The following is a 24,272-nucleotide window of genomic DNA, read 5'->3' as shown; positions in this document are numbered from 1 at the left end:
TGACGTCGGTACCTTTCACCCGGAAAATCCCCTCGAGTGCCGCATGTGCTCCCACGCTCTCTCCACCACGACACGCCCATCTATACCTGCCCACACCGCCCGCAATATTCACTGCCCGCCCGTCACCCCGCCCGTCCCGTCCGAAACACGCCCACCCCCCAGAATTGGCCTCGTGTGATCGCATGGCGAATGCACGCGACAGCAGCATCATCTGCCAATCCCCAACACCCGCGCGGTAACCACGTCGACGCTCCACGCATCAACCACCCACCATGGCCTTCAACTTCAACTGGTCGCCGCTGATAGCCGACACGTCGAGGGCGCGCGACATGCTGACGACGGCCCTCAACAAGTCGCCCAAGCCGCCCATCATCGTCGACGACATCATCGTCACCGAGCTCAATCTCGGCACCACCCCGCCCGAGCTCGAGATACTGGAGATTGGAGACTTGGCTGAGGACCGGTTCAGGGGCATCTTCAAGATGTCGTATGCGGGCGACGCGTTTCTGACGCTCAAAACAAAAGTCCAGGCAAATCCGCTGAAGACGTATCTCTCCAACAAGCCAGACTTTGCGTCACCGCAGCCGCTGGCAGCGTCATCGGGCTTGACTATACCGTTGCAAATTACACTGTCTAATATCCGACTGTCTGGTTTCGTCATCTTGGTCTTCTCCAAACAGAAGGGCTTGACGCTGGTCTTCAGGAACGACCCTCTGGATTCGCTCAAGGTCTCGTCGACGTTTGACTCAATCCCCTTTGTGCGCGACTACCTGCAAAAGGAGATCGAGGGCCAATTGCGTGTCTTGTTCATGGAAGATTTGCCAGCTATCATTCACAGGTTGTCACTCCGCATGCTGTCGCCCGAGTACCAGGAAATCGAAACAGAAGAGCGGCTAGAGAGCGCCAACGATACCACCGCAGCCATCGATCCCCTCGCATCGCCACCACAAGACGCCGTCGATGCGTTCGGCAACCCACTCGACGAAGCCCAGATCTCGGCCTTGTCGCTCGACTCTGGCGAGATCCACGCCTCCTTCTCCCAGAAGAACATCCTTCGCCTAGCCGCCCTCTCCGAATCGCAACGAACCCTTTCCCTCTTCACACCTGGCATTCGCGATGCCGTCTTCCGAGCGTGGGCAGGTCACCCAGATAGGCCCGAGTCTGGTGCTGCGACACCCGCACTCACACAAGGCAGTTTGTCAAGGATACAGTCGACGTTTGGCAGTCTCAAGTCTGGCGCTTCGTCAGTCGCGTCTGGCAGCACAGGCAACGAGACGCTGAGCTCGCGACCCACCATGGCATCAGCGTACTCGACATCGGCGGGGCTCAGTCTTGGCTCAAGTCGCTCACGCACAGGTGGCATGCGGAAACGGAAGAAGCGCGTTGTTGATCTACGCAAGAAGGACGGCGTCGACTCCGGCGTCTCCACAGGGGCCAACACACCGTTGCCCAGCGCATACGCCTCCGAGACATCGAGCGTCATACCCGAGGAAAGAGAGGCAGAGGAGGAACTCGCTACCCCACCAACAAGCCCCGCACAACCTGGCATGCGCTTTGAGAGTAGACGTGGCAGTCTGGACATCGGTACGCCGAAACGGATACCCGAAGAACCTCCTGCTTTTGGCCCTCTTCTCGCCCCTGCGCCAGTCCTCTCAGAGTCATCGAAGCCTGGCAAATCGAAGCAAAAGACCCCACCAGCCGCTCACCTCGAAGACCCATTCATATCACACACCTCTTCCAGACGTCCGCCGCTGTCGCGCAACAAGCTACGCCAAGCACAGCAATCGACCTCGCCGCTCCTCCGCTCCCTGTCCTTTGACAAAGTCTCATCGCTCTCAGCCCTCTGCTCGCCGCCGCGCACATCTTCCCCACCGAACGCTGACGTCATGGCCAGCTCCGGCGGCATACTCGAACAAGCATGGATGACGAAGATGGCGCAGGAGATTGCTCGCAAGGTCCAAGAAGAAAAGGACCGATCATCTCGGCGACCGTCTCACACCCGGACGAAGACAGCACCCACAGGAGGCTTTTGGCAGAGCGACGATGAGATCGAAGCACCGCCCGCTTACGTTGCGTAAGCAATGATGAAGTTATGAGCCATGAAGATTTTCACGACGTACCGTCTTCGTACATATTAGTTCTTGCATGTTATTTTTGTCCATCACTTGTTGTTTCTTTTGTCTATCAAACTGCTTGTTAGCATTGGCGTATCAGGATTGGGAAAAGCTCGTTGCCGTTGGATCAACTTGAGTATATAACTAGGGGGGTTAGTGGGGCTCTAAACATAATGAGCGGTGCATAGAAGAGCCATGGAGAACGAAGGGGCAAGCGCGATACAGTGTCGTCGCTTTTACATATCAGACTACTAATCTCATTACCGAAGGCGACGTATGCGTCGCTAAGAAGAGTATATATCAAATCACTCTCATCTTCACAAGACCATATTTGGTGTACTTGACATCTTTTCTCATTACTCTATTTCACAACCGTCAAGGTCCTGGCACAGGAATAGCACCAATCTGCACCATCAGTCCAAAAATATCAGGCTGTCCCAACTCCTCCACAATCTGGCCGTTCTCAAACCGATAGATGTTGAGCGCTGTCATGCAAATGCTCTTTCCAGTAGGGGCAACGCCCATAAAAGGTCCGTTATGTGTACCGCGTGTTTCGAAGCGACATACGATTTTGTCGCCCTCGGCAATGGTTTCTTTGATCGTCCATTGGATGTCGGGGAAGGCGCTGCGCATCATGCCCAGGATTTGGAGGTAGCCGTCAAGACCTTGGAGAGGAGGGCCGCCGAAGGGGACGTGGAAGGTCGCGTTAGGTGAGATGACTTCTTTTCCGATGGCGACGTCGCCGCTGTTTATGAACTCCGTAAAGCGGGTCAGGTGGGGGAGGAGGGCGGAGGACATTGTCTGTGAGGTGAGTGATTAGAATTGGTAGGTGCTGAGAGACTGTGGGATGGGGTTCGTTACGTTGTTTGGAATTAGTGCAGGTTCCTTGCTGGATGGAAATGTTTCTTTTTGCGGACAAAAGACGATGTAGATTGCAACTACGATCTAGAGATAGAATTGACAACCTCGAAATTGATGTTGTAATGAGGAGATATGAGTAACGATCGCGAGCAGCTACGTCTTTATATCACAACTGTTCTACTGTAGTAACCATCCGACAGAAAGCTGAATAATCGCCACTAGACCGCCTTACCAAATCATACGTCTGTATCGCCTATTCATCACCTAGTGAGTTACCGTCGGTTACTACCGGTTGATTTCGAAAGCTATGGGTCCTAATCGTGGAAGGTTCCAAGATTATCCTTAGAGCGTCACCTACGCCGCTATAGGGCCGACGACGGTCTAGCGTGGTAAAGATCGAGGCAAAAGTCGCATATACTGATACGTGTCTTGGTGATATATGACGAGGACTGAATCGTGTTGCTGCAGTAGACGGTTGTTGCGGTATTGCACGTAACACGCGACTTGGGGCGTAGACGCGATAGCGAGAATTATCAAAGAATAGACAGCTACCTACGCGCATGTGAAAATGCGATGACCAGAACAGTAGCGGCTATATAACTGGAGCCTGCCAATCTGAACAAGATCGGTGCCTTGCATGCGACGTTCGGATGTTGTGCCTTTCGGATGATGTGTCTTCGGATGGTGTACCACCGGATGTTGTACGAAATGAAAAGAAGGGAATACTGATGTGCGAAACGCAAGGAAGGAGACACTGATTCACCTAGAAACCAGACGTCAGATTCACTGCGAAAGGGCAACCGTTCTTTCATGTTTGACAGGTCTCCAGTGTCCGGAAAGACTAGCGCAAAGATCGAGACTACAGGATATAGTTTGAGGCAGTACCATCTTGCATCCTACAGTAAACTCAGAATAACGATGTTCCCGCTATTAGCTACAGATGGGCAAAAAGTCTGCTAACTCACAACGTCCCAACTACAGGAGCTTAGATTGGCAAAAAAGAATGACCCGAAGACCTCAAGTGCTTTGTTCCCAAAACGTGTTTCTCAAAAGCCCGGGGGCGATGACTCATCGGAGGTTTGAACTCCGGACCTTCAGTGTACTAACGGGCTTTTGAGGGCCTTTGTTAGACTGACGTGATAACCAACTACACCAACGAGCCTTGCTTGATGAACTTTGGCCAAAAAGACTAAAATATGTACCAAGTCAAAAAATACGCTTTTGCGTGGTACGATTTTTACAAGACGCGACGACGACGATGAAGAAGTGGACTTTGATCTTTGGGCCGAAAAGCTAAGCGTTCTACGGTCAGAGTGGGGAAATACATGTCACTGAGCAGACGTGGTTGGGTCAGGGGCCGGCGGTGCGCGATCACGAACCTACCTTTACCTGGGCGGACAAGAACACCAAACGCCATCATTACCATTATAATCACTACGTTTCCAGTGCAGCTGGATCTTGAAGATCAGCAAACCATGTCCAACCCTTGCCACGATCCGCAAACCATGGGATGACCTTGAGAACAGAAAAGCCCATGTCCGCTCACGACTTCGGCCCGATACCAGCAATAACCGATGCCAGCGTTGCCGTCCCCGCGTTTTGTTAAGGTGCCCACAATTCCCGACCGCTTCAAACACCGACACGACGCATTGCTTCGAGATGAGGCATGGAAGCAAATGCCCCACAACAGCCTGCTGGCGCGCAGGCGGCCACCAACCCGGATGAGGACGAAGCTTCGAAGATCAAGAGGACGCAGATTGCGTGTTTGAACTGCAGGAAGAGGAAGAGTCGGTGTTTGCTGTAAGTGGCTGAGGTTTCTTGTTTGTTTGCGCGTCGGCGATTTGGAGCTTGCTTCGATTGAGGTTTGCGCGTGGAGATTTTCTGCAGTTTACGTCGCGACGCCGAATTTGCTTGCATATTGTATGTTAATCTAACGTGGCGTTGCAGCGACTCCGACAACTCGATACCATGCCTAAGGTGCAAGCGCGACAACCTCGAGTGCGTACTAGGCGGCAGCAACCGCGGCGGAAGACGCGAGCGCAAGAAGAAACGCGTCGATGAATCGCAGTCGCAATCTGAATCGCTACCACAACAGCCGCTCCCATCGCTGGCGAATAACGCTCCCGAAGGAAGCTTTCACACGCTGGGAAATCTCGGAACAACATGGTCGCAAGACCCGGGCGTACAGCCTTTCGGCGAAGAGCTCCAAGCATCACGCTCTGGCTCCTCGAATACCGATGAACTGCCCTTTTCAAACTTGCAGAACCCGTCGGATGCGCTGGGCATACTCGCAAGGGTTGCTGGAGAATCGAGCTCGAATGACGAGATCAACGGGACGGGTAGAAACAACAGCATAGGACACGCGCGAGGGTCATCTCTCAGCATGCCTGCGCCGCTGTCCTTCTCATATCCGTTACTAGATCGAGGAATACTCACCGTGCATTCTCTATGCCAGCTGCTCGTACGCTTCCAACAGCAGTACCATCCATACTACCCACTCGCGCCAGCGCACGCCTTCGAAACATCGCGCCTATCCGACATGGTGAACAACGAGAAACACCTCCTCACAGCCATCCTCCTCATCGCTTCTAAAGACCTCGTCGACGAACCGCACATCTACGAAGCCTGTTCCGAGCACATGAAGAGCCTTGTCTCGACGTTGGCAGCGGGAGGCGATGCCGGAATCGAGGCAGTAGAGGCTCTCCTTCTGCTCGCTGAGTGGGCGCCGTATACACAGCGTGGTTCTGGCAAGGTTGGAAAGGGAGAGGAGGACAAGGAGAGCTGGATGCATGTTGGTCTTGCTCTGAGGATCGCGTACTTCCTTGCTCTCGATCGGTACTCGTTCCGCTTCGTGGATCAGGGCAAGGATCCGGACCATCATCGCAAGCGCCTCATTTGGACGGCGGCATATGTGTCTGACCGTCATATTAGCATCAGAATCGGGAAAGCGTTCTGGTCGCGTGGACCTGGACCGCTGACAACGCTGCGAAGAGAGGATTACCCATCGTTGATCCCCAAGAGCCCGAACGAAGAGGACCATGCTTCCATCTTCCAGGCAAACCTCGAACTCACGCAGCTCTTCAGCAACGTCCACGATACCTTGTATTCAAACCCCAGTTCGAGTTTCCGATCGCAGATGAGCGGCAGCTACATCAAATTCATCGACGATTTCCGGTCAGCGATCTATGGGTGGAAGAGCGTCTGGGGCACGTTGACATGTTCCCCACCGCTCAAAGCATGTCTACTCATGTCATACGACTACCTGCGTCTCTACACCAACGCCTTCGCCTTCCAAGCCACCGTCCTGCGCGCACTGCCCTCCTCATCCACATCCACCGACCCCGTAGTCGGCACACCAGCCACCATGGCAAACGGCCGCATGCAAGTGCCCCAGCGCGTCTTCGTAAACAACGTCGGCGCAGTAGGTGACGCGCGCTTCATCTACGAAGGGCTCGACGCCGCAAAAGCTATCCTGACTACCGTGAACAACTTTGTCGATCCAGAACGTTCCCTACGGTTCATGCCATTGAGATACTACCTCTACCTCGTCTACGCGGGCGTCTTCCTCTACCGCGCCCGCTGCACCGGCGTCATAAGCGCAGACGAAGACCGCGCCATCCGCGCCATGATCAACGAAACCGTCGCCCGCCTCGAGCGCAGCGCCGTAGGAGCCGGCGCTGGCATCCAGCACCCCGGCTCCCGCTACTCACAACTCCTCAAACTCCTCTGGGCAAAAGTACCAAAGAAAGATAAAGCCAGTCGCTCATCGTTCCGCCACCCAGGCACGCATATTGCCAGTAATCCGGTTGACCAGAATGGTTTCCCTCAGCATCCTATTGTGGGAGCGAGTCCGCAGGCGAGTAGTAATGGGACGGGGGAGAGCCCGGCGCTGACGGAGCAGATGGGCGATTTTGGGTGGACGGATTTGGGCGCTGTTAATGAGTTTGCGGTGGGTGGGGGTGGGGGGAATGCGCCGGCGGATGATGCGGCGTTGTGGAATGGGTTTTTGCCGCTGGATATGGGGTGGAATGCTCAGGGGCTGGGGTTTGAGGGTATGGGGTTTGATTCTAATGAGCTGGGCATGTTGTTCTAGATGAGGTGTTTTAATCGGTGGAAGGCGAATGGTTGTGTATCATGAGGCATAGGTGCATGCAAGAAACAGCAAATCCTATCTTGTTAGATTGTTCAAAACCTCTGTGAACGCCTCCCGCGAAGTTTGATACTCCAAAGGTCAAAATTCTCACTCATACGGAAAGTCAATAGGACACTCATCGGCGGGGTCTCATGCCATTTTGTGAGAAAGTTAGGCTGTGCTATCCATACGTAGAAGCGACATGCCTTACATATCGCAGAGGCTGCGGCGATAGCCAGCCAATTCCCCCATATCTCATATCATCTCGTTCTTCGTGGAAGTAGTATACAAGTGTCGTATGCAAGAAAGAAAGAAAGAAGAGAAAACCCGTAGTCAAACATGCGCCAATGACGCAAGCCGATGCTCCTGTTGTCCGCGATCAATCATGCAGGCCGTATTCACTTGCGCTTCCCAGCTTTCGATCGTGTCGTTGGTCGCGATGGAGCGGCTTTGGCTTGACTTGCTGCTGTGGGCGCATCAAACGACCTTGTCGCCTTCTTCTTGAGCACCTTTGTAGAGCCTTCGACGGTAGGCTCGTCTTCTGCCTTCCGCTTAAGAGAGGACTTGCTTGTGTTGGTCTCGGCGACATGAACGCTGCGTTTGAGGTCGGATGAAGGCGGTGATGGGGGCTGTTGCGTTGTCCCTTCCATCGTGTCGTCCTCTTCTTCCGCAGTGGTCTCTCCGTTCTTCCCGTTGCGCTGTTGGGCTACCCACGAAAGAAGCTTCTCTTCTGCTTCCGCATCGTCTTCGTCCTCTTCCCCACCTAGCATTGCCTCTGCCATCTCGCCTGCGATATCATCACCCGCGTCATTGTCTGTTGCCATGCGCATCGCAAACTCGAGCAGCTGTTGGGGGTCCATGCCGGTGAGCGGTCCGCCAGTAGCAGCGAGTTGCCGTTGCAATGCTGCCAATAGCGCGTCCTGTGGTATGCCGTCTTCTCCTTGGTCCATGCCATTGTCACCTTCGTCGTCGACGTCATCGTCATCGTCGTATGGAGGCGAGGCGGGCTCCGTGACAAAGGCCATCTTTGCCTTTCCTTTGCCCGGCCGTGAAGACAGCGCTCCTGGTGAGCTCGGTGGTGAGCCTTTCGCCCATTCTGGTATGTCTGCGAGCTTCTCCCTCCAGTTCTTGAACAAAGCATATGGTTGCGCGTTGTCGTCGAGGGTCTTGGGCTTGATCCCACGGCTCGCTTGTGAGCGCCAAACTATAGGCGAATGTCCCAGCGGTGTTGCCTCTGACTGTGTGTTCACGCTATCCTTGGCCAATCTCTTCCTGGCTGGTGCGCTCTTCACTGCCCGCTTCCTCTTCAAGCCTGCTTTTGCGCCCTTGACATCAAGCGCCTGGAACTTGGTATCATCGTAGCCATCCGACGCGTACTCGAGGTCGTTGAAGTAGTCGAAGCGATCCCAGTCGTCTTCCATGTCCTCGTCGCCGCATGTTGCTGGTGGTGGTGAGGCGACGGCGTGCTCTGCAAGGTCGTCGGCGGCCATGTATTCGTCTTCGACATAGAAGAAGTCACCTTCGTAATCATCGTAGTCATCGTCGTAATCGCTCATGTTGGGTAGGACCGGTGGTCGTGTATGCGATCACATGCGCTGAGTGCGGTCGAGGACGTCGTTTGCGATGCGATGCGCGACCATACAGTTTCGTGGCGCGAAAGGTGGGGTGATGAAAGAGGTGATGGCAGAGGTGACGACGTGATTGCGCTCCTGCGTGGTTGGGGCGTAGGGTCGAGTCGAGGTCGCGCAGTCGGGGTGAGTAAGGGTATGACGCGGGCGTGCAGAGCGCTCCTCTCCTCCCTGAGTGCACGGTGGTCATCAGCGCAACCCCAAGCCACCAATTCGAGAGAGTCAAGACCAGCCGAGAGAAGGCAACTCGGCATGTGTGACTGCCGGTGCAACTCCAGATGTCGCCGTATGCTCCTTCCCTATCGAGGGACCCGAGATGCGACTTCCGCAACTGTTTGCTACAGTAAACACGAAGCGCGCCTTCCCCGCGAACGGCTCCACGCGGCTTAACAACACCGAGGCTCCCCAAACTTCCTTCCGCCATGCCACGAACAAAGTGCTTCTGTAGCTGTTCAATCAATCTTTTTGCTCCATATACCCATTTGTGACCATGCGTGCCTTTAGAAAGTCCACTCACCTCTCGCGCCAGCTTCTTGCTACCAATGGCGCCCGCTACAACTCTACCATTGCGCCCGCTGCCAAACCGCTTACTTCTGTCCTCATAGCGAATCGCGGAGAGATTGCACTGTGAGATCCCCGACGGAATTTCACGCTTTCATAACTAACACGATTTCAGACGAGTTGGAAGAACAGCTTCAGAATACGGCATCAAGACCACGACCCTCTTTACCGACCCAGATGCTCGATCGCAACATGCGCTGAGCTCACCCTACGCCGTAAACCTCGGGGACCCCTCCGCATATCTTGATGGAGACCGTATAATACAAATCGCGAAAGAGCAAGGATGCCAGGGCATACATCCGGGCTACGGCTTTGTAAGAGCTCATATGCACGATGAGGTGGAATAAGGCTAACAGGAAGATAGCTGAGCGAGAACCCTACATTCGCAAGAAAATGCACAGACGCTGGCCTCACATTCATTGGACCGCCATGGCAAGCAATCGAGTCTATGGGTAGCAAGAGGTAGGTGATCAGCATATACCGTAGACGTCGTGACTAACACATAGAAGTGAGTCAAAGGACATCATGACCAAAGCTGGCGTTCCCTGTATCCCAGGCTACCACGGTTCAGAACAAGACCCAGCCTACCTCAAAGAGCAGGCCGCGAGCATCGGCTACCCTGTACTCCTGAAAGCCGTCAAGGGCGGCGGCGGCAAGGGCATGCGCATCGTCAACACCGAAGCCGAGTTCTTCGACCAACTCGCGTCGGCAAAATCAGAGGCGCGGAACTCTTTCGGCGACGAAGTCATGCTGGTGGAAAAGTACATCACCACGCCTCGTCACATCGAAGTCCAGGTCTTCGCCGACAAGCATGGCAACTGCGTTGCGCTTGGAGAGAGAGACTGCAGCATACAACGCCGGCATCAGAAGATCCTGGAAGAGTCACCAGCACCGCATCTGGATGAGGCCATCAGGCAGGACATCTGGGAGAAGGCGAGACAAGCTGCACTTGCAGTTGGATACGAAGGAGCGGGCACAGTCGAGTTCATCTTTGACAACGAGACGGGCGAATTCTTCTTCATGGAGATGAACACAAGATTGCAAGTCGAACACCCTGTCACAGAAATGGTGACTGGTGAGGATCTTGTAAGATGGCAACTTATCGTTGCCGAGGGCGGGAAGCTACCTCTTACCCAACAGGAGATTGAACAGAGGATCAAGGAGAGGGGTCATGCTATCGAAGCGCGCATCTACGCCGAGAACCCAGACATGAACTTCATTCCTGACTCTGGTCTTTTGCTCCACCTGAAGACACCGACCCCCACGTCCACCGTTCGTATCGACTCTGGTTTCATTGCTGGTGACGAAGTCTCCTCTCACTACGACCCCATGATCTCCAAACTCATCGTTCAAGGTCCGACACGCGAGGCTGCAATCCAGAAGCTTCGGGCCGCCCTAGAAGAGTACGAAGTCGCAGGCCCTATAACAAACATCGAGTTCATCAAGCGCATGTGCGTATCTCCCGACTTCGTCGCTGGCGACGTAGAAACAGGATACATCCAAAAACACCACGCCGAGCTCTTCACACCCAAAGCCCCAGCACCAGAAGTCTACGCACAAGCCGCCCTTGGCCTTGCGCTACAAGAGATCTCATCATCGAGAGGAGACGTATGGACCGGACCGCCCGTGACAGCCGTAGGATTCGGCTTCAGCAGCTCGTACCAACAGCGCGAGTTCAACCTCGTCGAGACCCCCGCCGACGGCAAGGGCGAAGCCACAGCAACAAAAGTCAGCATCCGACAAGCCAGCCCCCAGCAATTCGACATCAGCGTCGGCGACAAGACATACAGCAACGTCACATCCACCTTCTCCCCTTCCAACAACACACTCACGTCCTTCTACCCCCACACCCGCCTAGCAACAACCTTCATCCGCGACGAAGACCGCCTCACCCTCTTCCACCTCGGCCGCCAGTACCGCCTCAAACTCGCCATGCCAGAGTGGACAAAGAAGGCGCTCGGCGTCAAGGACGTGGCCAACAGCGTCCTTGCACCCATGCCGTGCAAGGTCCTCAGAGTGGAAGTCGAAGAGGGTCAGGAGGTCAAGAAGGACCAGGCGCTTGTTGTTATCGAGAGTATGAAGATGGAGACTGTGATCAGAAGTCCGAGTCATGGGATAGTGAAGCGCATTGTTCATGGTAAAGGTGATTTGTGCAAGGCGGGGACTGCGTTGGTGGAGTTTGAGGAGCCGGAGGGGGAGGCGAAGGAGTGATGTTTTGTTTACAGAAAAAAGTCGAGATGTAAATATGAGCGCGAAAATATGAGATCTTATGAGTTACGATGCTGGGTTCGGGGTGTGGTGTTGATGTTGAATATTTTTTCAAGTGTAATTGTGGTTGCAATGTGTAAAATCTTAGAGCAAGTACAATAACAAAAAGCCGCAGCCACAAGGCCTTACACGACATCACAAGCACTTTTAGTGATCATTCTGACATTGGTCATCTCACCCTGACGTACACGCCTTCTTCCTGCGACACGTTGTTGCGCAGTGCCATTTAATTGCATCTAGTATGCGTCAACTATCTGCGCCGATACCCACACAATTTCGCTCGCTGTATACCGTCGAGTTTCGGAAGGCTCGTGCAGCGCGATATCACCAGAGATGAGATGGAAACAAATACTGTTGCCAGATACCAGTGTCAAGCACATTTACTAAATTGTGGAGTTAAATGTCTCCATACGGAGTAGTCCATGAGGAAAAGGAGAAAAATAAGCAGCTGCGCAACAAGTATTTCATCATGGCAGTAGAAGTTTTCAAGGTTGTTCACAAGCTAGTTTATTGTTCGTACACGTGCTCAAGACATCGATCTTCAACCAGTGCACTCTAGACGATGGGGAGATATGCCGTAAAGACGACCAAGCTCAGACTTATCGATGTATGGGCATTGAGATGGTATAGAGACAGACGTCTCGCATGTGTCGTGCGTTATGCAAATGAGACGTCTGTCTCTATAAAATCCCAACGCCCATACAGCGACAAGTGGAGCGCGAGCTCTACAGCGTACGATCTCACCGTCTGGATTTTCTACGTATCATAGTATTGTAGCAGCCTCGCATACCTGAGGTAGCTGCACCGTTTGTGTACGCACTGCGCGGCACCCTCAATTCGCTTCTCATTTCACAAGAAAGACCGTAGTAGTGTGCGTAGCACGAGCCTGCCGATCGTTGTTCTCTGCTTCCTTGCCCAGGTATCAACCTCATATTCGTCTAACCAAGGTGTTGAGCTCAGCGGAGCAATTGCACCAAAGTCGATGGTAGGCGCGAGGGAAGTGTGGAAGACGGACGAGGAAGGTGTGGGACGCAGATACGGCGGCCATGAGGTGTTGTGAGCGGCCCCATGGTAGGATATCCTATGTAGTAATCATTTGAGTGAGGTATGGTGGACGTAGATATGCAAGGACTGAGGCCGTAGGATCACTATGATCTGGTCTTACCCTTAGTTCTTAGAAGCGTATTGGATCTCCCGTTCGTGCTGATCGCAGGCATTGGGCCGTGATGGGATAGCTGGTCTGGTACCCGGCGAGAGAGAATGCTCCAGAGAACAAGAGTAGTGACTAGGGAGACGTGGCCATGACCTCAGTAAACATCAGGATGTCCTCCAGACGAGACAGGACACGTCCTTGTACGTCAACAGCTGGCACTGCTGGTATTCATGACCTCTCTGATCAAGGCATCGCTGTGCAGAGCATCTCGACTCCCAGTGCGGATCGGATGGGCACTTGCTGGGCCTCCCTTCCGCCTCGGATTCAGCGATCAGTCATCGATCCTGAGCACCATTGTATGGGGAAGCCCTCCGCGGCCCACATTAAGCTGACACCCAGCGAGTCTGATCTTCACCAGGTCTGGCGAGACCACAAAAGGTTCGCGGAGCCGGTCATGGCTGCACGCATCAGCTGTTCATACTGACGACTCTGTAACGGGGCAATGAGGCCGACGACTGTAATGACGAGGCTTCCCCTCCAGTGCATCGCAATGCAGTCCGTGACTTCGAAACGCCCAAGGCAGTAACTCCCCCACCTCAACACTGCAGTAGTCTGTGGCGAAGAAAGTTTCCAATCAGGTATTCTAGTCATCTCTGGTGCCGGACTTGCGGTTTACTACCCTTGTCCAACCTGTGACTGGTTGGAGGCGCAAGTTGGGCTTGCTTCAGAACAAGTTGCTTTAGGCCACTGGCAATCCCGGTAGTTGGCCTCCCTTGCTCCTCCCGTGGACCAGGAACATCCTGTGAGCAAAATTGGCCAACGGGATGACTGCCAGCTCATCTATGTTCCCCGCACACTTGCGTTTCGCTTCACGCCTCACTTGCTTTTGAGTAGTCGTTACGAGGCCTGGATCTCTCTCGGATCAAGGCGGACAGTTAGAACAACGGCAGGTTGATGCTGATCTTGGGTAGCAATCGCATGTATAGTAAGCCGCAGTGTGACGCGTCAATAGGTGGGCCGATAGGGTAAAGAGCGTTGAGATCTGATGAGAACTACACTACAGTGTATGTTGGGGTTTGACTGTACCGACTGTGAGGGTCGATGATGAGATGGTTTGAGCCGTTAAAGGTTATCAAGCTACACAGGTGGTTGGGAGCGGGCGATGGTGTTGTCAGTCAAAATCAGGCAATCACTGACGACTACTCTTCCGATTCATCATCCAGAATGGAGCAAGCGGTCCGAGTATCTCGAAACGTTCAAACTTCATGCGGCGCAATGCGAGGTTTCCAACCCGGGGCATTCCTCCGCTGCGCATGTCAAGAGTGGCACACCGGTTGTTGTTATCAATGAGGGCGTTCTCAGCGGCACGCGCATGCGACGTGCTTTTAATCAGAAAACCCTGATCTTAAGCCTGATGCGTTCCCACCAACGGCATTCCATAAGGATGTTGCAGCTTGTAGAGACTGTATTGTGACATCTTTGACTGGCAAGATGCTCCCAGCGCGACAACCGGTCGATAATTGCCAGGTCGTACGACCAGGTTGAAACAAGACGAGGGAGCCCAGGCAACCAGATCCTAGGTGAAATACAAGGCTGTTGGCGAGAGAGATGTTAGCCTCGATCGTTTGAGTTTGGAGGCGCCCGGCTGTCAATGCGGGACGCGATCTTGAAACACCAGTCTGAGCATCTTCTCGAACATGTCAACGTTTCATGAGATCTCGGTATCTTCGAACCGACAATTGCATCGCATACACTACAACTATGCGCTATGCGTCGGCTCGCAGGTCTTCGCATGTTCCGAAGGCGCAGAAGTATCAGCGGTACGTGGTGGTCCCAAAGCTATTTCGAGTGACGAAATATCTGTGTAAGTTTCGGGGCTGCTGTACTAGGTTCAATGTCGTGAAACCAGTCCTTTGGGATTATTCGAGTCCGATCTGCTGTTACACGCTACACGTGGCGCATGGGGATGTAGTTCCGGTTCTCGTTTGTGGTCGCGTTCAGCGCTCTGGATGTGCTATGCGCAGCAAGGAGAAGGACGTGAAGAAGATGCAACCAAAAGGAGGCTGAGCTCGGCGCTTTGTTCACTTCACGTGCACCGAACGGGCTTACGGAGGAGATTGCAGATCGTGATCAGTTAATTCTGCCATCAATCGACACTCGGTCGCGCCGAGATGACTTGATGAGGGTCCTCCAGTCAGACTTGAAATGACGATATGGGAAACTGCGCATGAACAGAGCAAGCGTATCCGGTGTACATGCAGTTGCAAGGCTGTTGCGTCAGAGCTCTTGACTCGAGTTCGCGAAAAAGCATGGAGCATAGGGCGAGCACAATGGTCACCGCTTCCTTCCAGAAGGCCGCTAGAAGGTTACTAAGATCGTGAAACGTGACCCAGGGCCAATTACAAGTCGTATCGCGACTGGAGTACGCACACAGCTCCAGTTAGGCAAGCCTCAAAGTTATTTTTTTCTGCAGCGTAGGGCGGACTGCATCTGACAGAAGGGCCGACTTCGCATGGTCCCAATCTCTAATGCAATGCATCTCATGCAGTGCTGATTCTAGGACCAAATATGGGTGCACGTACTGATGCCTTCCAAGAGCAATCTCTCGACCAGCTTGTGGACCGAAAATTCATGTACGAGTATCGTGAGCCAAATCGGCGCCAGTAACAATGGCATGTAAGATCCGGAAAAAGGTGAATGTATGACCGAGCGCATTTGAGCCGAGATAGAGCCAGCAGTACGCACCCGCATGATATCGACAACCCAGCCACCAAGAATTCCACCGAGAAGGCCATGTCCTGATACTTTGCCAAGCGCATATCAAGAAGGCTCGGTTGTGGGTCGCATATGGAACTGGCTGTTTCTATTCCAGTCACGCGCTTCGGAGAGATGCGTTGTTGAAATAAAACATACGCGTCATTAAATCAATGTGTTACAAGCTGCTTGGATAAAGGCAACAGATATACATAGAACGCGGGATCACACCGTCCTTCGATGTGTTTGTTGTTGTGGCTTCTCCATCGAGAATATCGAAGAGGCTGGGCCTAGATGGCTGATAAGCCGAGGCGGCCCATTCGCACAGTAGGGTGGTAGCTTGATGCAGTGCATCGGGAGCTAGCGCTGACTGACATCATGGAAAACAGCGGTTAACGTGACGCTGCATCCATCAGCCCATGTCGAATCCTTTCCACAAGTGTCCGCTCGAATCAGTGCCGCCGCAAGGCCTGGTGAGAGAACAGGGAAAGGACGGGAGACCGGCCGGACCTTGTTGCAGCTCGATGATATCGACTGGGATGGCACGGATCATTCCGTCTCATGATTAAAGCCGGCAGAAGGAGAGTACTCCTTGAGCCAATGAGCACAAAGCTGTCGCCTGTCAGAAATGCCGCTTATGCAGTAACGTTCGCAAGTGAAGGCTCGGCTGGAGAAATAGCGATTTCAAAGCAGGACGAGAAGGTCTAGTCCTTCACTCCCAAATTGCGAAACTTGTGGCACTGCGGCATCTTGGGCGCGTACTCGTGTTCGGCACAATGCTTGCCTGGAGCCCACTCATGATATACCCCGGGAAACAGATGTCGGATAGGCACCCAAGCTGCACCACGACCCTCAAGGGATGCGGGAAGCAAGGTCGAGGGGGCCTGGAGATCTTCCAAGCGGGTGGGTGACTGGAGCTCGCATCACCAGCATCAAGATCTTATCGCACAATCTGATAGACATTCCTGCATCGCTTTTTTGGATGTGACTGATATCTGCCGATAGAGTTGCAATAAGCAAATGCAGGCCTAGGCCCATCAAAGCTGCCTAGCCTATTTCACACGACAGCTGCCGCGAGCGGAGAAAACTTGATAATGTAAAAATGGTCGATATGATGGGGCTCACCTGCCGATCGCTCCCCGGTCAGTCAATAAGCAGAGAACCTTCGGTAGATGAACCATCGGGGCCTGCAACCGCACTTCGCATGTCATGGTAGCTTTATGTGACGTTATTTCCACGCGCGAAATCACGAATCGGGGATACGCGGTAGTGGTAGCGGTGGTTTGCAGCATCATCCAGTGTGCAATGCTGGTGGTGGGCGAGAGACTTGCGGGACGAGTCGGATCCATGTACGGTAGCGTCGCGCACCTTGTCCCTTGTGATCGTCGACCGTTGATGCCCAGGCATGTATCCCTGCTTCCCGCGAGCGGACAACGGTGTGCAAAATGTGGTTGGCCAAAACGATGGCCTGTCAACCAAATAACCGTACGCGAAGGCAACAACCATGACGCCCTCGCGATATTGGGCGTAACAGAGCTTTCTTGTTTAACGGTTATCATGGAAGCGACACCACGAACGGAGTTGGAGGCTGTTGTAGAACCAGGCGGCGGGCGACGCGCGAGAATGTCGACGAGCCACCCCAGCTGACCTTGGCCGTCATGCACGTCGCCGCCAGCCGTGTTTGCACCACGTTGCGGAGACACACAGCTAATCATTACATATGGGTGGAGTGAAAAGAGCAACCCGATGTAACACGGCATCGTTTTCGCTGACGAGATCGACATGGCTATGTCCACATCTTGTGCAACTAGTGCAAGCGTGGCTAATCGTCAAAGCGTGAAGAGGCGCCGCCTGAGGGTGTTCAGGAGGAGTTCGGCTTGCACAAAGTTGGCAGTGAAGATTTTGAATTGCCAAATCCGCAGTGGATGCGCATGCTGACGGTGAGAGACTGAATGCGCGCGCCCTTGTGCGCCGCGAGTTGGGCGGCGGAGGTAGTCACCAAGTGCTGTGTTGTATCGAAATGTAGCGGGCGGCGTCAGAATAGAGTTGATGGTCGCTCGGTACCTGACCTATCTCCCTTGTCGTGAACAAGGCCAGCAAGCGTGCTCCCAGGGTTTCTCCGCACTGCGAACGCCTCGCTCGGAACTTTTACAAGCCCAGGTCCCATGGCACGATCTTGACAGGGAGGGTAATGCTCACAACATGGAACGGCGCGCTGTTTCCAACGCGATCTTCTCGAAGCCTGGCAACGAGACATGCCGAACAGAACAAGAGTATTTGTGTTGGTCGCGTCTCGTGTTTCAGTGCGCATGTGATACGTGAGGACAAGCGCGCAGAAGCAGGCTTGAGACGTCCGAGAAGGGCACGGCATTACAGCATTGAATTGACGCCGGAAGCGATGGAGCAAATGCACCGAGACGGCTGCAGACGTGTATTGCTATCGCGATGGGCTAAGCGGCTATTCGCCCGGATGTTGTCGCGGAGGTTATCGACGCGTGTTGCTCGCGTTGAGCATGAGGGCAATTTTACTAGGAATAGCCACAGCAGCAATTGGATGGCAGGGCTGACTGGCGCATTGAAGGCGGTCCTGCCACGATGCGGCCCCTGAAGCAGCAGTTTGCTCGGTGGCATGGCTCCGCAGAGGTTGCGAACCCGACGTCCCAGGGCCGATCAGCGGCGATTTGAGCAGGCAGCCCATGACCCGTTTCCCGAGAAGCATCTCCGTGTGGCAGCATCAGGCATGGCGGTGCCGATCAGGCCTCGATGGCGATTGGAGGCTGCGGGCGTGCATCGGCCAGTCACAGCGGGCGACGTTGCGGGCACAAAGAGACATGCTGGTGAGCCGTTTTGGGCGTCTGCTCACCGGCGCCACGGGCCAATGGCGTGCAAGACGGCGGGGCGCTGGGCTGGGTGGTGCAACTGCTAAAACGGTCGACTAGCGGCGGTGAATTGGACTCGAAGGACGCGTCAGAGCAGCGGCGGGCGGAGCACTGTGTGCCCTGGGCGAGATGAAATGGCAGAAGCAGCAGGTGGCATCGTGTGCGAGCTATAGCAGGCCGGATTAAGACGCCAGGTGTGCCATGGGTGCGAGGGAGGTACCGCGGGGTCGCGACTGCCATGTCGAGGATTTAGCCGAGCGAGGCAGGGGCGACGAGCATGCGACGGGCAGGCGCGATGGCGATGACGGCAGCTGCTATCAGTCTCACGTCGCGTTGGAAGGAACCGCTAGCTCGTCCTCGAGTGCTGTCTTTTCGATTGCTCTGGGCAGCAAGCCCCCACCCGCCGAAACCTGACCGTCACGTGCTCCACCGGACGCGACAGCGGGCAGCAAGAAGAGTCTAAGACGACGCGCCTTTTCCATCAAACAGCAGCCCCATCCTCGCAGTAGCAGCAGCAGCACCCACCCTCCGCGACGACATCGCCATCGACCAGGGCTATTCCGCCGGCGATCCCTGATCCCGGCCCCTTCGCATCCGCGGCTTGGGCGCTCGAAACAGCTGCTCCGTCCGAGCGTGCAGCAGAGCAGGGAGGTGGCTGTTCCAGGTTGATTTAACGACCGACTCCACCCTCGGCCCTCCCACCGCCTTTGCAGACTCTCCTCGCTGCCTTTCCCTAGACGTCGCTAGCGCCACCTGCTCTGCGCGTGAAATTGCGCAGGCCACGCTACTGCATCGCTCCCCAACCCTCGTCCACCGCTGCGCCCGGACCCTCGCAGCCCGGATCCTTCGACGTCTACCACCGCGCAATAATAACAATGTCGCAGCCAAAAATCCCAGATAGGGCCCGCAAGTATAAGGAAGACCCGGCGCCTGTAGCGTCGCAAAAGATGGTGAGTTGCCTCTGCTTCCTTGCACCCCCTACCACGCACGCTCGACCACCTGCATCATCCCATACACTCGCTACCCTCCGCTCGCTCCCATCTTGATCGGCCCTGCCGCACCCTCGACCGTTGGAGTTTCGTCGTGCGCGTCGCAGAACCCTTCCCTAAACCCGTCACCGCCGCTGGTAGCTTCACCCTCGCGCTTTTTGCATGCTGCAGCAGCCACTGCACGTCGCGGCCACACACAACGAGTTACCCCAGCTCCGGCGCGTCTCTGCCTACATGGTATGCCCTTCCCGCCAAGCAGCCCTGCTACCCAAAACCCGCCTCCCCTGTCGCACTTGCCAAAGCTTTCCTTGTCTCCTCTGAAGCCAGTCCAAGCCTCTTGTCACGCAGCCTACCAGCAGCGGAATCCCTGCCATCCTAGCAGCCTTCCGCTCCCACCGCTGGTCCGCTCTGTGTTGTCAACGTTGCGAAGTCCCGCCCTGCTTTCTTTAGTCTGCCCTTCCCATCCTATAAACTATACCCTACCGTCCTGTCTTTTTCCAGACCCTGCCCCTCGCCTACCACGCTGCTGCTGCACATCCGTCGCTACACCCTAGCCGCCCAGCCAACCACAGCGACCCGCACCCCCACCTCTCACCTTGCTTGCACCCCCAGCCCCGATCACCACCACAGCACCTCAAGCAGACGCTTGCTTTTTATCTTTTGTTTGCCCCCAGCAGCCTTACTGACTGGCTGTCTTCTTAGCATCATCCCCACTCGGCTCAGGGCTTGCCACCGCCTAGTCACCTTCCTGTTCACCACCCTAGGCCTGGTGTAGTCCATCAACAACATCAACACCAGCACCATCCCGACTCTCCCCACCAGTCGGTGCCTTCTCAGAGTCCTGCACAGGGCCACTACCCATCACCACAGCACCCAAACCCCCAGGGCCCGCCGCAGCACCAATCGCCCTACATCCAGCAGATCCAAGGCCCCCCACCGCCGCAACAGCAGCAAGAGGTTCCCTACTACTCCCAGCACCACCAGAGCCCCTACAGCACCAACAGTGCGCCGAGTAACTACTCGTCCTCAGGTATGTTTTGTTTTTGTGTACACAAATCACCACGCGTTTGTCCATGCGCCCAGCGCATTAATGACGCCTCGACTTGGATGCCCCGGTCGTATATACCCCCGCGCAAAATGGAATTCTAACAATTCGCAGAAACCCCAGAGCTCATGGCGGCCGCAACAATGAACAGGGGCGGTTATCCTCCGATCTCATACCACACCCCGCAGTCAAACTCACCTGCATCTGTTCAGTCTCCACAGCACGACCAGCACGGCCGGCCAATCTATGGACAACCGCCCAGCCAGATGCCTCAATCAATGTACTACACACCCTATGCTTCGGCGCCAGTTCCCCAACAGTCACCCTACCAGCAGCATCCTTCAAGCGCGCCACAGCAACCAATGGCGACGCAATCGCTGCTCATGTCCCACCAGCAAAACCAGCAGATGCAGCATCAGCAACAGCAACAACATCAGCAGCATCATCCCCAAACTCCTGGAATGACCGGAAGCCCCAAGTCGCGCATGTCGCAGACGCCACTTCAACGGCCACCGTCAGGACTCGGCCCGCCTCAAGCTCCGCCTCAAGGCCCTCCCGTCGGCACCCCCAACATGCACGCTGGCCCTCCCGGAGGACCCAATGTCAACCCTAATGCCGCGCCTGGTCCCATTCCTGCCACCACTCCCCTTGTTGTGCGACAAGACCAGAATGGTGTGCAATGGATCGCGTTTGAGTACTCTCGCGACAGGGTCAAGATGGAGTACACCATCCGCTGCGATGTCGAGTCTATCAATGTTGACGAGCTGCCGCAAGACTTCAAGACCGAGAACTGTGTATACCCTCGCGCTTGCTGCGCCAAGGATCAATACAAAGGCAACCGTCTTCACTACGAGACTGAATGCAACACCGTCGGCTGGGCTCTGGCGCAGTTGAACCCTTGCCTGCGCGGAAAGCGTGGTCTCATCCAGCGCGCCGTCGACAGCTGGAGGAACAGCAACCAAGACCCCCGACTAAGGAGCCGACGCGTGCGCAGAATGGCCAAGATGACCACAAGGAAAGCCCAATCGGCTAACCATGGTAACCACATGGCTGGACCAGGTGGACCAGGTGCTCCCGGTGTTCCCAACTCTGCCGGATTAGCAGCACCGCCCCGACAACCGAACATGGGCATGGGCGGCCCTCAGATGCACCATCACCATGATGGACCTGGAGGGCCCCACGGAGGACCAGATGACGTTAGCGGTATGTTTCACCAGATGTGATGTGATAAGGCGCAATTGTTGTTGGCTGTTAAATGATACCTCTGTCGTTCTTTCTCCATGTACATTACATACTCCTTGATGTAATACCCCTTCGATACCACTGCCCCATGCATGCTTGCATATATACCCACCCCATAGTTACATGTTTTTGGTTCAGCAGCGCAGGACGGGAAGTAGAGACATGTTTGGACGTGCAAGCTAACTCTCTTTGTGTACAGCCAATGAATACGGTGAATCACACACTCACCATCACCAAGCGCCAAACGGTCAATCATCATCACCTACCGACGGGCGGCCCGCTCAGAGCTTCTACCCGAATTACCCATCGAGCGACTCCGTCGCAGGCTCCAGCGGCATGCCGCCGATTCACGACAGCCTGAGCCACCCTCCGCCTCCATCGCACGCAGCGGGTGTGCCCGTTTCAAAGCAGCAAGAGCAAGACGAAGAAGAGCGAAAGCTAGCCATGTTTGGCGACTTACCTGACTCGAAGCGCCGCAAATTCATCCTTGTAGATGATGCGCAACGAGGAACTAGGGTTCGCGTGCGAGTTACCCTCGACACGGTCAAGATGGAGGAGATGCCTGATTCTTACCGCAAGTCCAACTCGGTATTCCCTCGTAGCTATTTCGCCATGCAAATGACCTCTCCACCTGCCAGCCCTCGTGGCAGCAAGGTCTTTGCTGACGAGCCCGATGTTGAGAGCGACCCGAGCTTCCCTCTGGCTGGCTCTACTGTTGTGCCTGTTCCAACGCTGGATGGCGAGACTCGTGTGCCGAAGCCGCGTCTTACTCGTGCGAAGCGGTCGAAGGAGATTACGCTCAATGATCTTGGTTACCGCATGAGCTGGAGCCAGAGTCGTGTTTTCGCAGGAAGGACATTGTTTCTGCAAAAGTCTCGTAAGTCAATGGCTCGGTACGAAGAAGAACGTTTTACTAACCTTATCAACAGTTGATGCCTACCGCAACAAGATGAGAAGTAGCATGATGGGCCAAGGTCAAGATGTGACCCAAGTAGCCCCACATTTCGAGACTCGTGTTGGAAAGAGGCGGTGGAACGAGAGAATCGAGAAGAGCAAGAAGGCGAGGCGCGATGGCTCTCCTTAAGAAGTCTCAGGCCACATGCTCCAAACGGATGCCCTGGTTGCAGGCAGCCGCCCCGTTGACCCACTTTCTCGGCACTTGCAGGGAGCCCCTACGAACGACCGGGGTTGACAACCCTTTTCGACTCGGCACCAAATCCTTCGCGACAGGCCCGGCTGTTGCTTACACCCATGTTTCATCGTGGCTGTATTGGGTTTCAGACTGGTCGTTCATCTGCCGATGACTGCTTCTCTCTCTTTTCGACACTTCTCGGCCACCCACCACCGTCTTGATACCCGTCGGCAAGTTATGATCTCTTGCGACATACTCGGTCGGTTTTCGGTCTGTTCTTTCCTGTCTGTTTATAGCGTGTTGAGCGATCATCCCTTGTGCGAATGGACTTTGGCGTCTGCGGTAAAAAGAGACAAGGAAGCATTTAAAAGCATGACTCAGGACGCTGTCTATGGCATGAGGAAGGAGTCTTGTCGGCTATGATTGCGTCTTCGGATATGTTTATATTGCGCATGTTTTGTCAGTATTCGGTAGATGGGCTAGTTGTTGCTACCCTGGACATATAATAGACATTTCAAAAACAAACATGCAGTCTGACATTAAGTGATTTCTCGCGAGTGTTTACAGCCCGGCAAAAGTCCAGAGTAAATTGCCCTCTTCGAAACCTTGGAAGAGGCGTTTTGTGTATCATCGAGAGACCCGGAGGATGCATCCCAGATGCAGCCAGCTGACCAGTTCGCCCGCAATCCTTCAAAGCACCGAACGAGAAGAGAACCCACACGAACCGCTCAGTAGCCACTCACGATTACTCACAGCGGTACGGCACGCAAGCCTTTCCATGCATGCTCAACGTGATATTGTCCGAGACAAATAAATCACGTCGATAGTCGTTCGGTCGACCTACTCTCCCCTAGGGACATCCCTCCCCCATACGTTCGCAAAGCGGAAGGCGGACAGGTGACAGGCCGGGAGAGCCTGGTCTCGCGTGGCTGAATACCACTCATGTCTACGCGTTGCGTGCCTGGTGCCTGACTACCCAGCTCAGGCACACAAGGATGATTTGCTTTTCAGGGTGGGTAAGGTGTGGGTAGTAAGGGGCGAGGGGGGGCGCACCGCACGCAACAGGGCAGGGTATCAAAGAAGGCCAGGCACACGACTGCAACGCAATGCAATGTTGTGCGACGCGACGCGACCCGACGGTTGTTGGGGTGTGTGGGCAGAACAGGCTGATTGCGGTTTAGACACGATTGCCGGAACGGCTGGCCGTTGGAGACCGAAATTACCCATGCATGCATGTGGCATGTGGCACGCGAGACGAGGTACGCGCGGAAAGGACCCCAACCAACCCAACTGCTGCCAACCCCCCCGAAAGGCGTCGAAAACGGTAAAACCGTTACGAAGCTAGGAGTAGTCGGAAATGGCCCCCCCTCCCTCCCTCACTCCGTTATCCAAAGCAACGTAAGAAAAACTCTCCGAAGTTGCAGCGATGGTGCTTGGAGGGCATGTCACACTGGGCGGGATATGCCTAGTTGGCTTGTCAAAACTAAACCAGAGATGGGCTGACATATCGTCGC

General features: G+C 54.8%; 5 protein-coding genes and 1 non-coding gene across 6 annotated transcripts; 3 read left to right on the top strand and 3 right to left on the bottom strand.

Moving 5' to 3' along the window:
- Positions 1-272: 272 nt before the first annotated feature.
- On the top strand, positions 273-2,078 carry MDM34 (ERMES complex subunit; the record flags this gene model as incomplete). The annotated part of the gene is made up of 1 exon (XM_051491886.1): positions 273-2,078. One exon carries the CDS (start codon positions 273-275, stop codon positions 2,076-2,078), a length of 1,806 nt encoding a protein of 601 aa, XP_051357398.1.
- A 411-nt stretch (positions 2,079-2,489) lies between these two features.
- On the bottom strand, positions 2,490-2,912 carry J4E92_000469 (uncharacterized protein; the record flags this gene model as incomplete). The annotated part of the gene is made up of 1 exon (XM_051491885.1): positions 2,490-2,912. The coding sequence occupies one exon, from the start codon at positions 2,910-2,912 to the stop codon at positions 2,490-2,492; it is 423 nt and encodes a 140-aa protein (XP_051357397.1).
- Positions 2,913-4,039: 1,127 nt separating this feature from the next.
- J4E92_000468 lies at positions 4,040-4,137 on the bottom strand. Its single transcript has one exon. It is a non-coding gene; the product is annotated as a tRNA-Val (tRNA).
- Positions 4,138-7,505: 3,368 nt separating this feature from the next.
- Positions 7,506-8,663, bottom strand: J4E92_000467 (uncharacterized protein; the record flags this gene model as incomplete). Its single annotated transcript, XM_051491884.1, has 1 exon — positions 7,506-8,663. One exon carries the CDS (start codon positions 8,661-8,663, stop codon positions 7,506-7,508), a length of 1,158 nt encoding a protein of 385 aa, XP_051357396.1.
- A 562-nt stretch (positions 8,664-9,225) lies between these two features.
- On the top strand, positions 9,226-11,507 carry J4E92_000466 (uncharacterized protein; the record flags this gene model as incomplete). Its single annotated transcript, XM_051491883.1, has 4 exons — positions 9,226-9,362; positions 9,412-9,610; positions 9,661-9,758; positions 9,806-11,507. 4 exons carry the CDS (start codon positions 9,226-9,228, stop codon positions 11,505-11,507), a joined length of 2,136 nt encoding a protein of 711 aa, XP_051357395.1.
- A 9,239-nt stretch (positions 11,508-20,746) lies between these two features.
- On the top strand, positions 20,747-22,710 carry J4E92_000465 (uncharacterized protein; the record flags this gene model as incomplete). Its single annotated transcript, XM_051491882.1, has 3 exons — positions 20,747-21,587; positions 21,826-22,503; positions 22,556-22,710. 3 exons carry the CDS (start codon positions 20,747-20,749, stop codon positions 22,708-22,710), a joined length of 1,674 nt encoding a protein of 557 aa, XP_051357394.1.
- Between the last annotated feature and the right edge of the window lie 1,562 nt (positions 22,711-24,272).

Source organism: Alternaria infectoria (genome assembly GCF_024043175.1).
Source record: "Alternaria infectoria strain BMP 0036 chromosome Unknown scaffold_1, whole genome shotgun sequence".
Classification (NCBI taxonomy): domain Eukaryota; kingdom Fungi; phylum Ascomycota; class Dothideomycetes; order Pleosporales; family Pleosporaceae; genus Alternaria; species Alternaria infectoria.
Note: the sequence above shows the minus strand (reverse complement) of the source record. Positions and strands in the feature narration are given on the sequence as shown.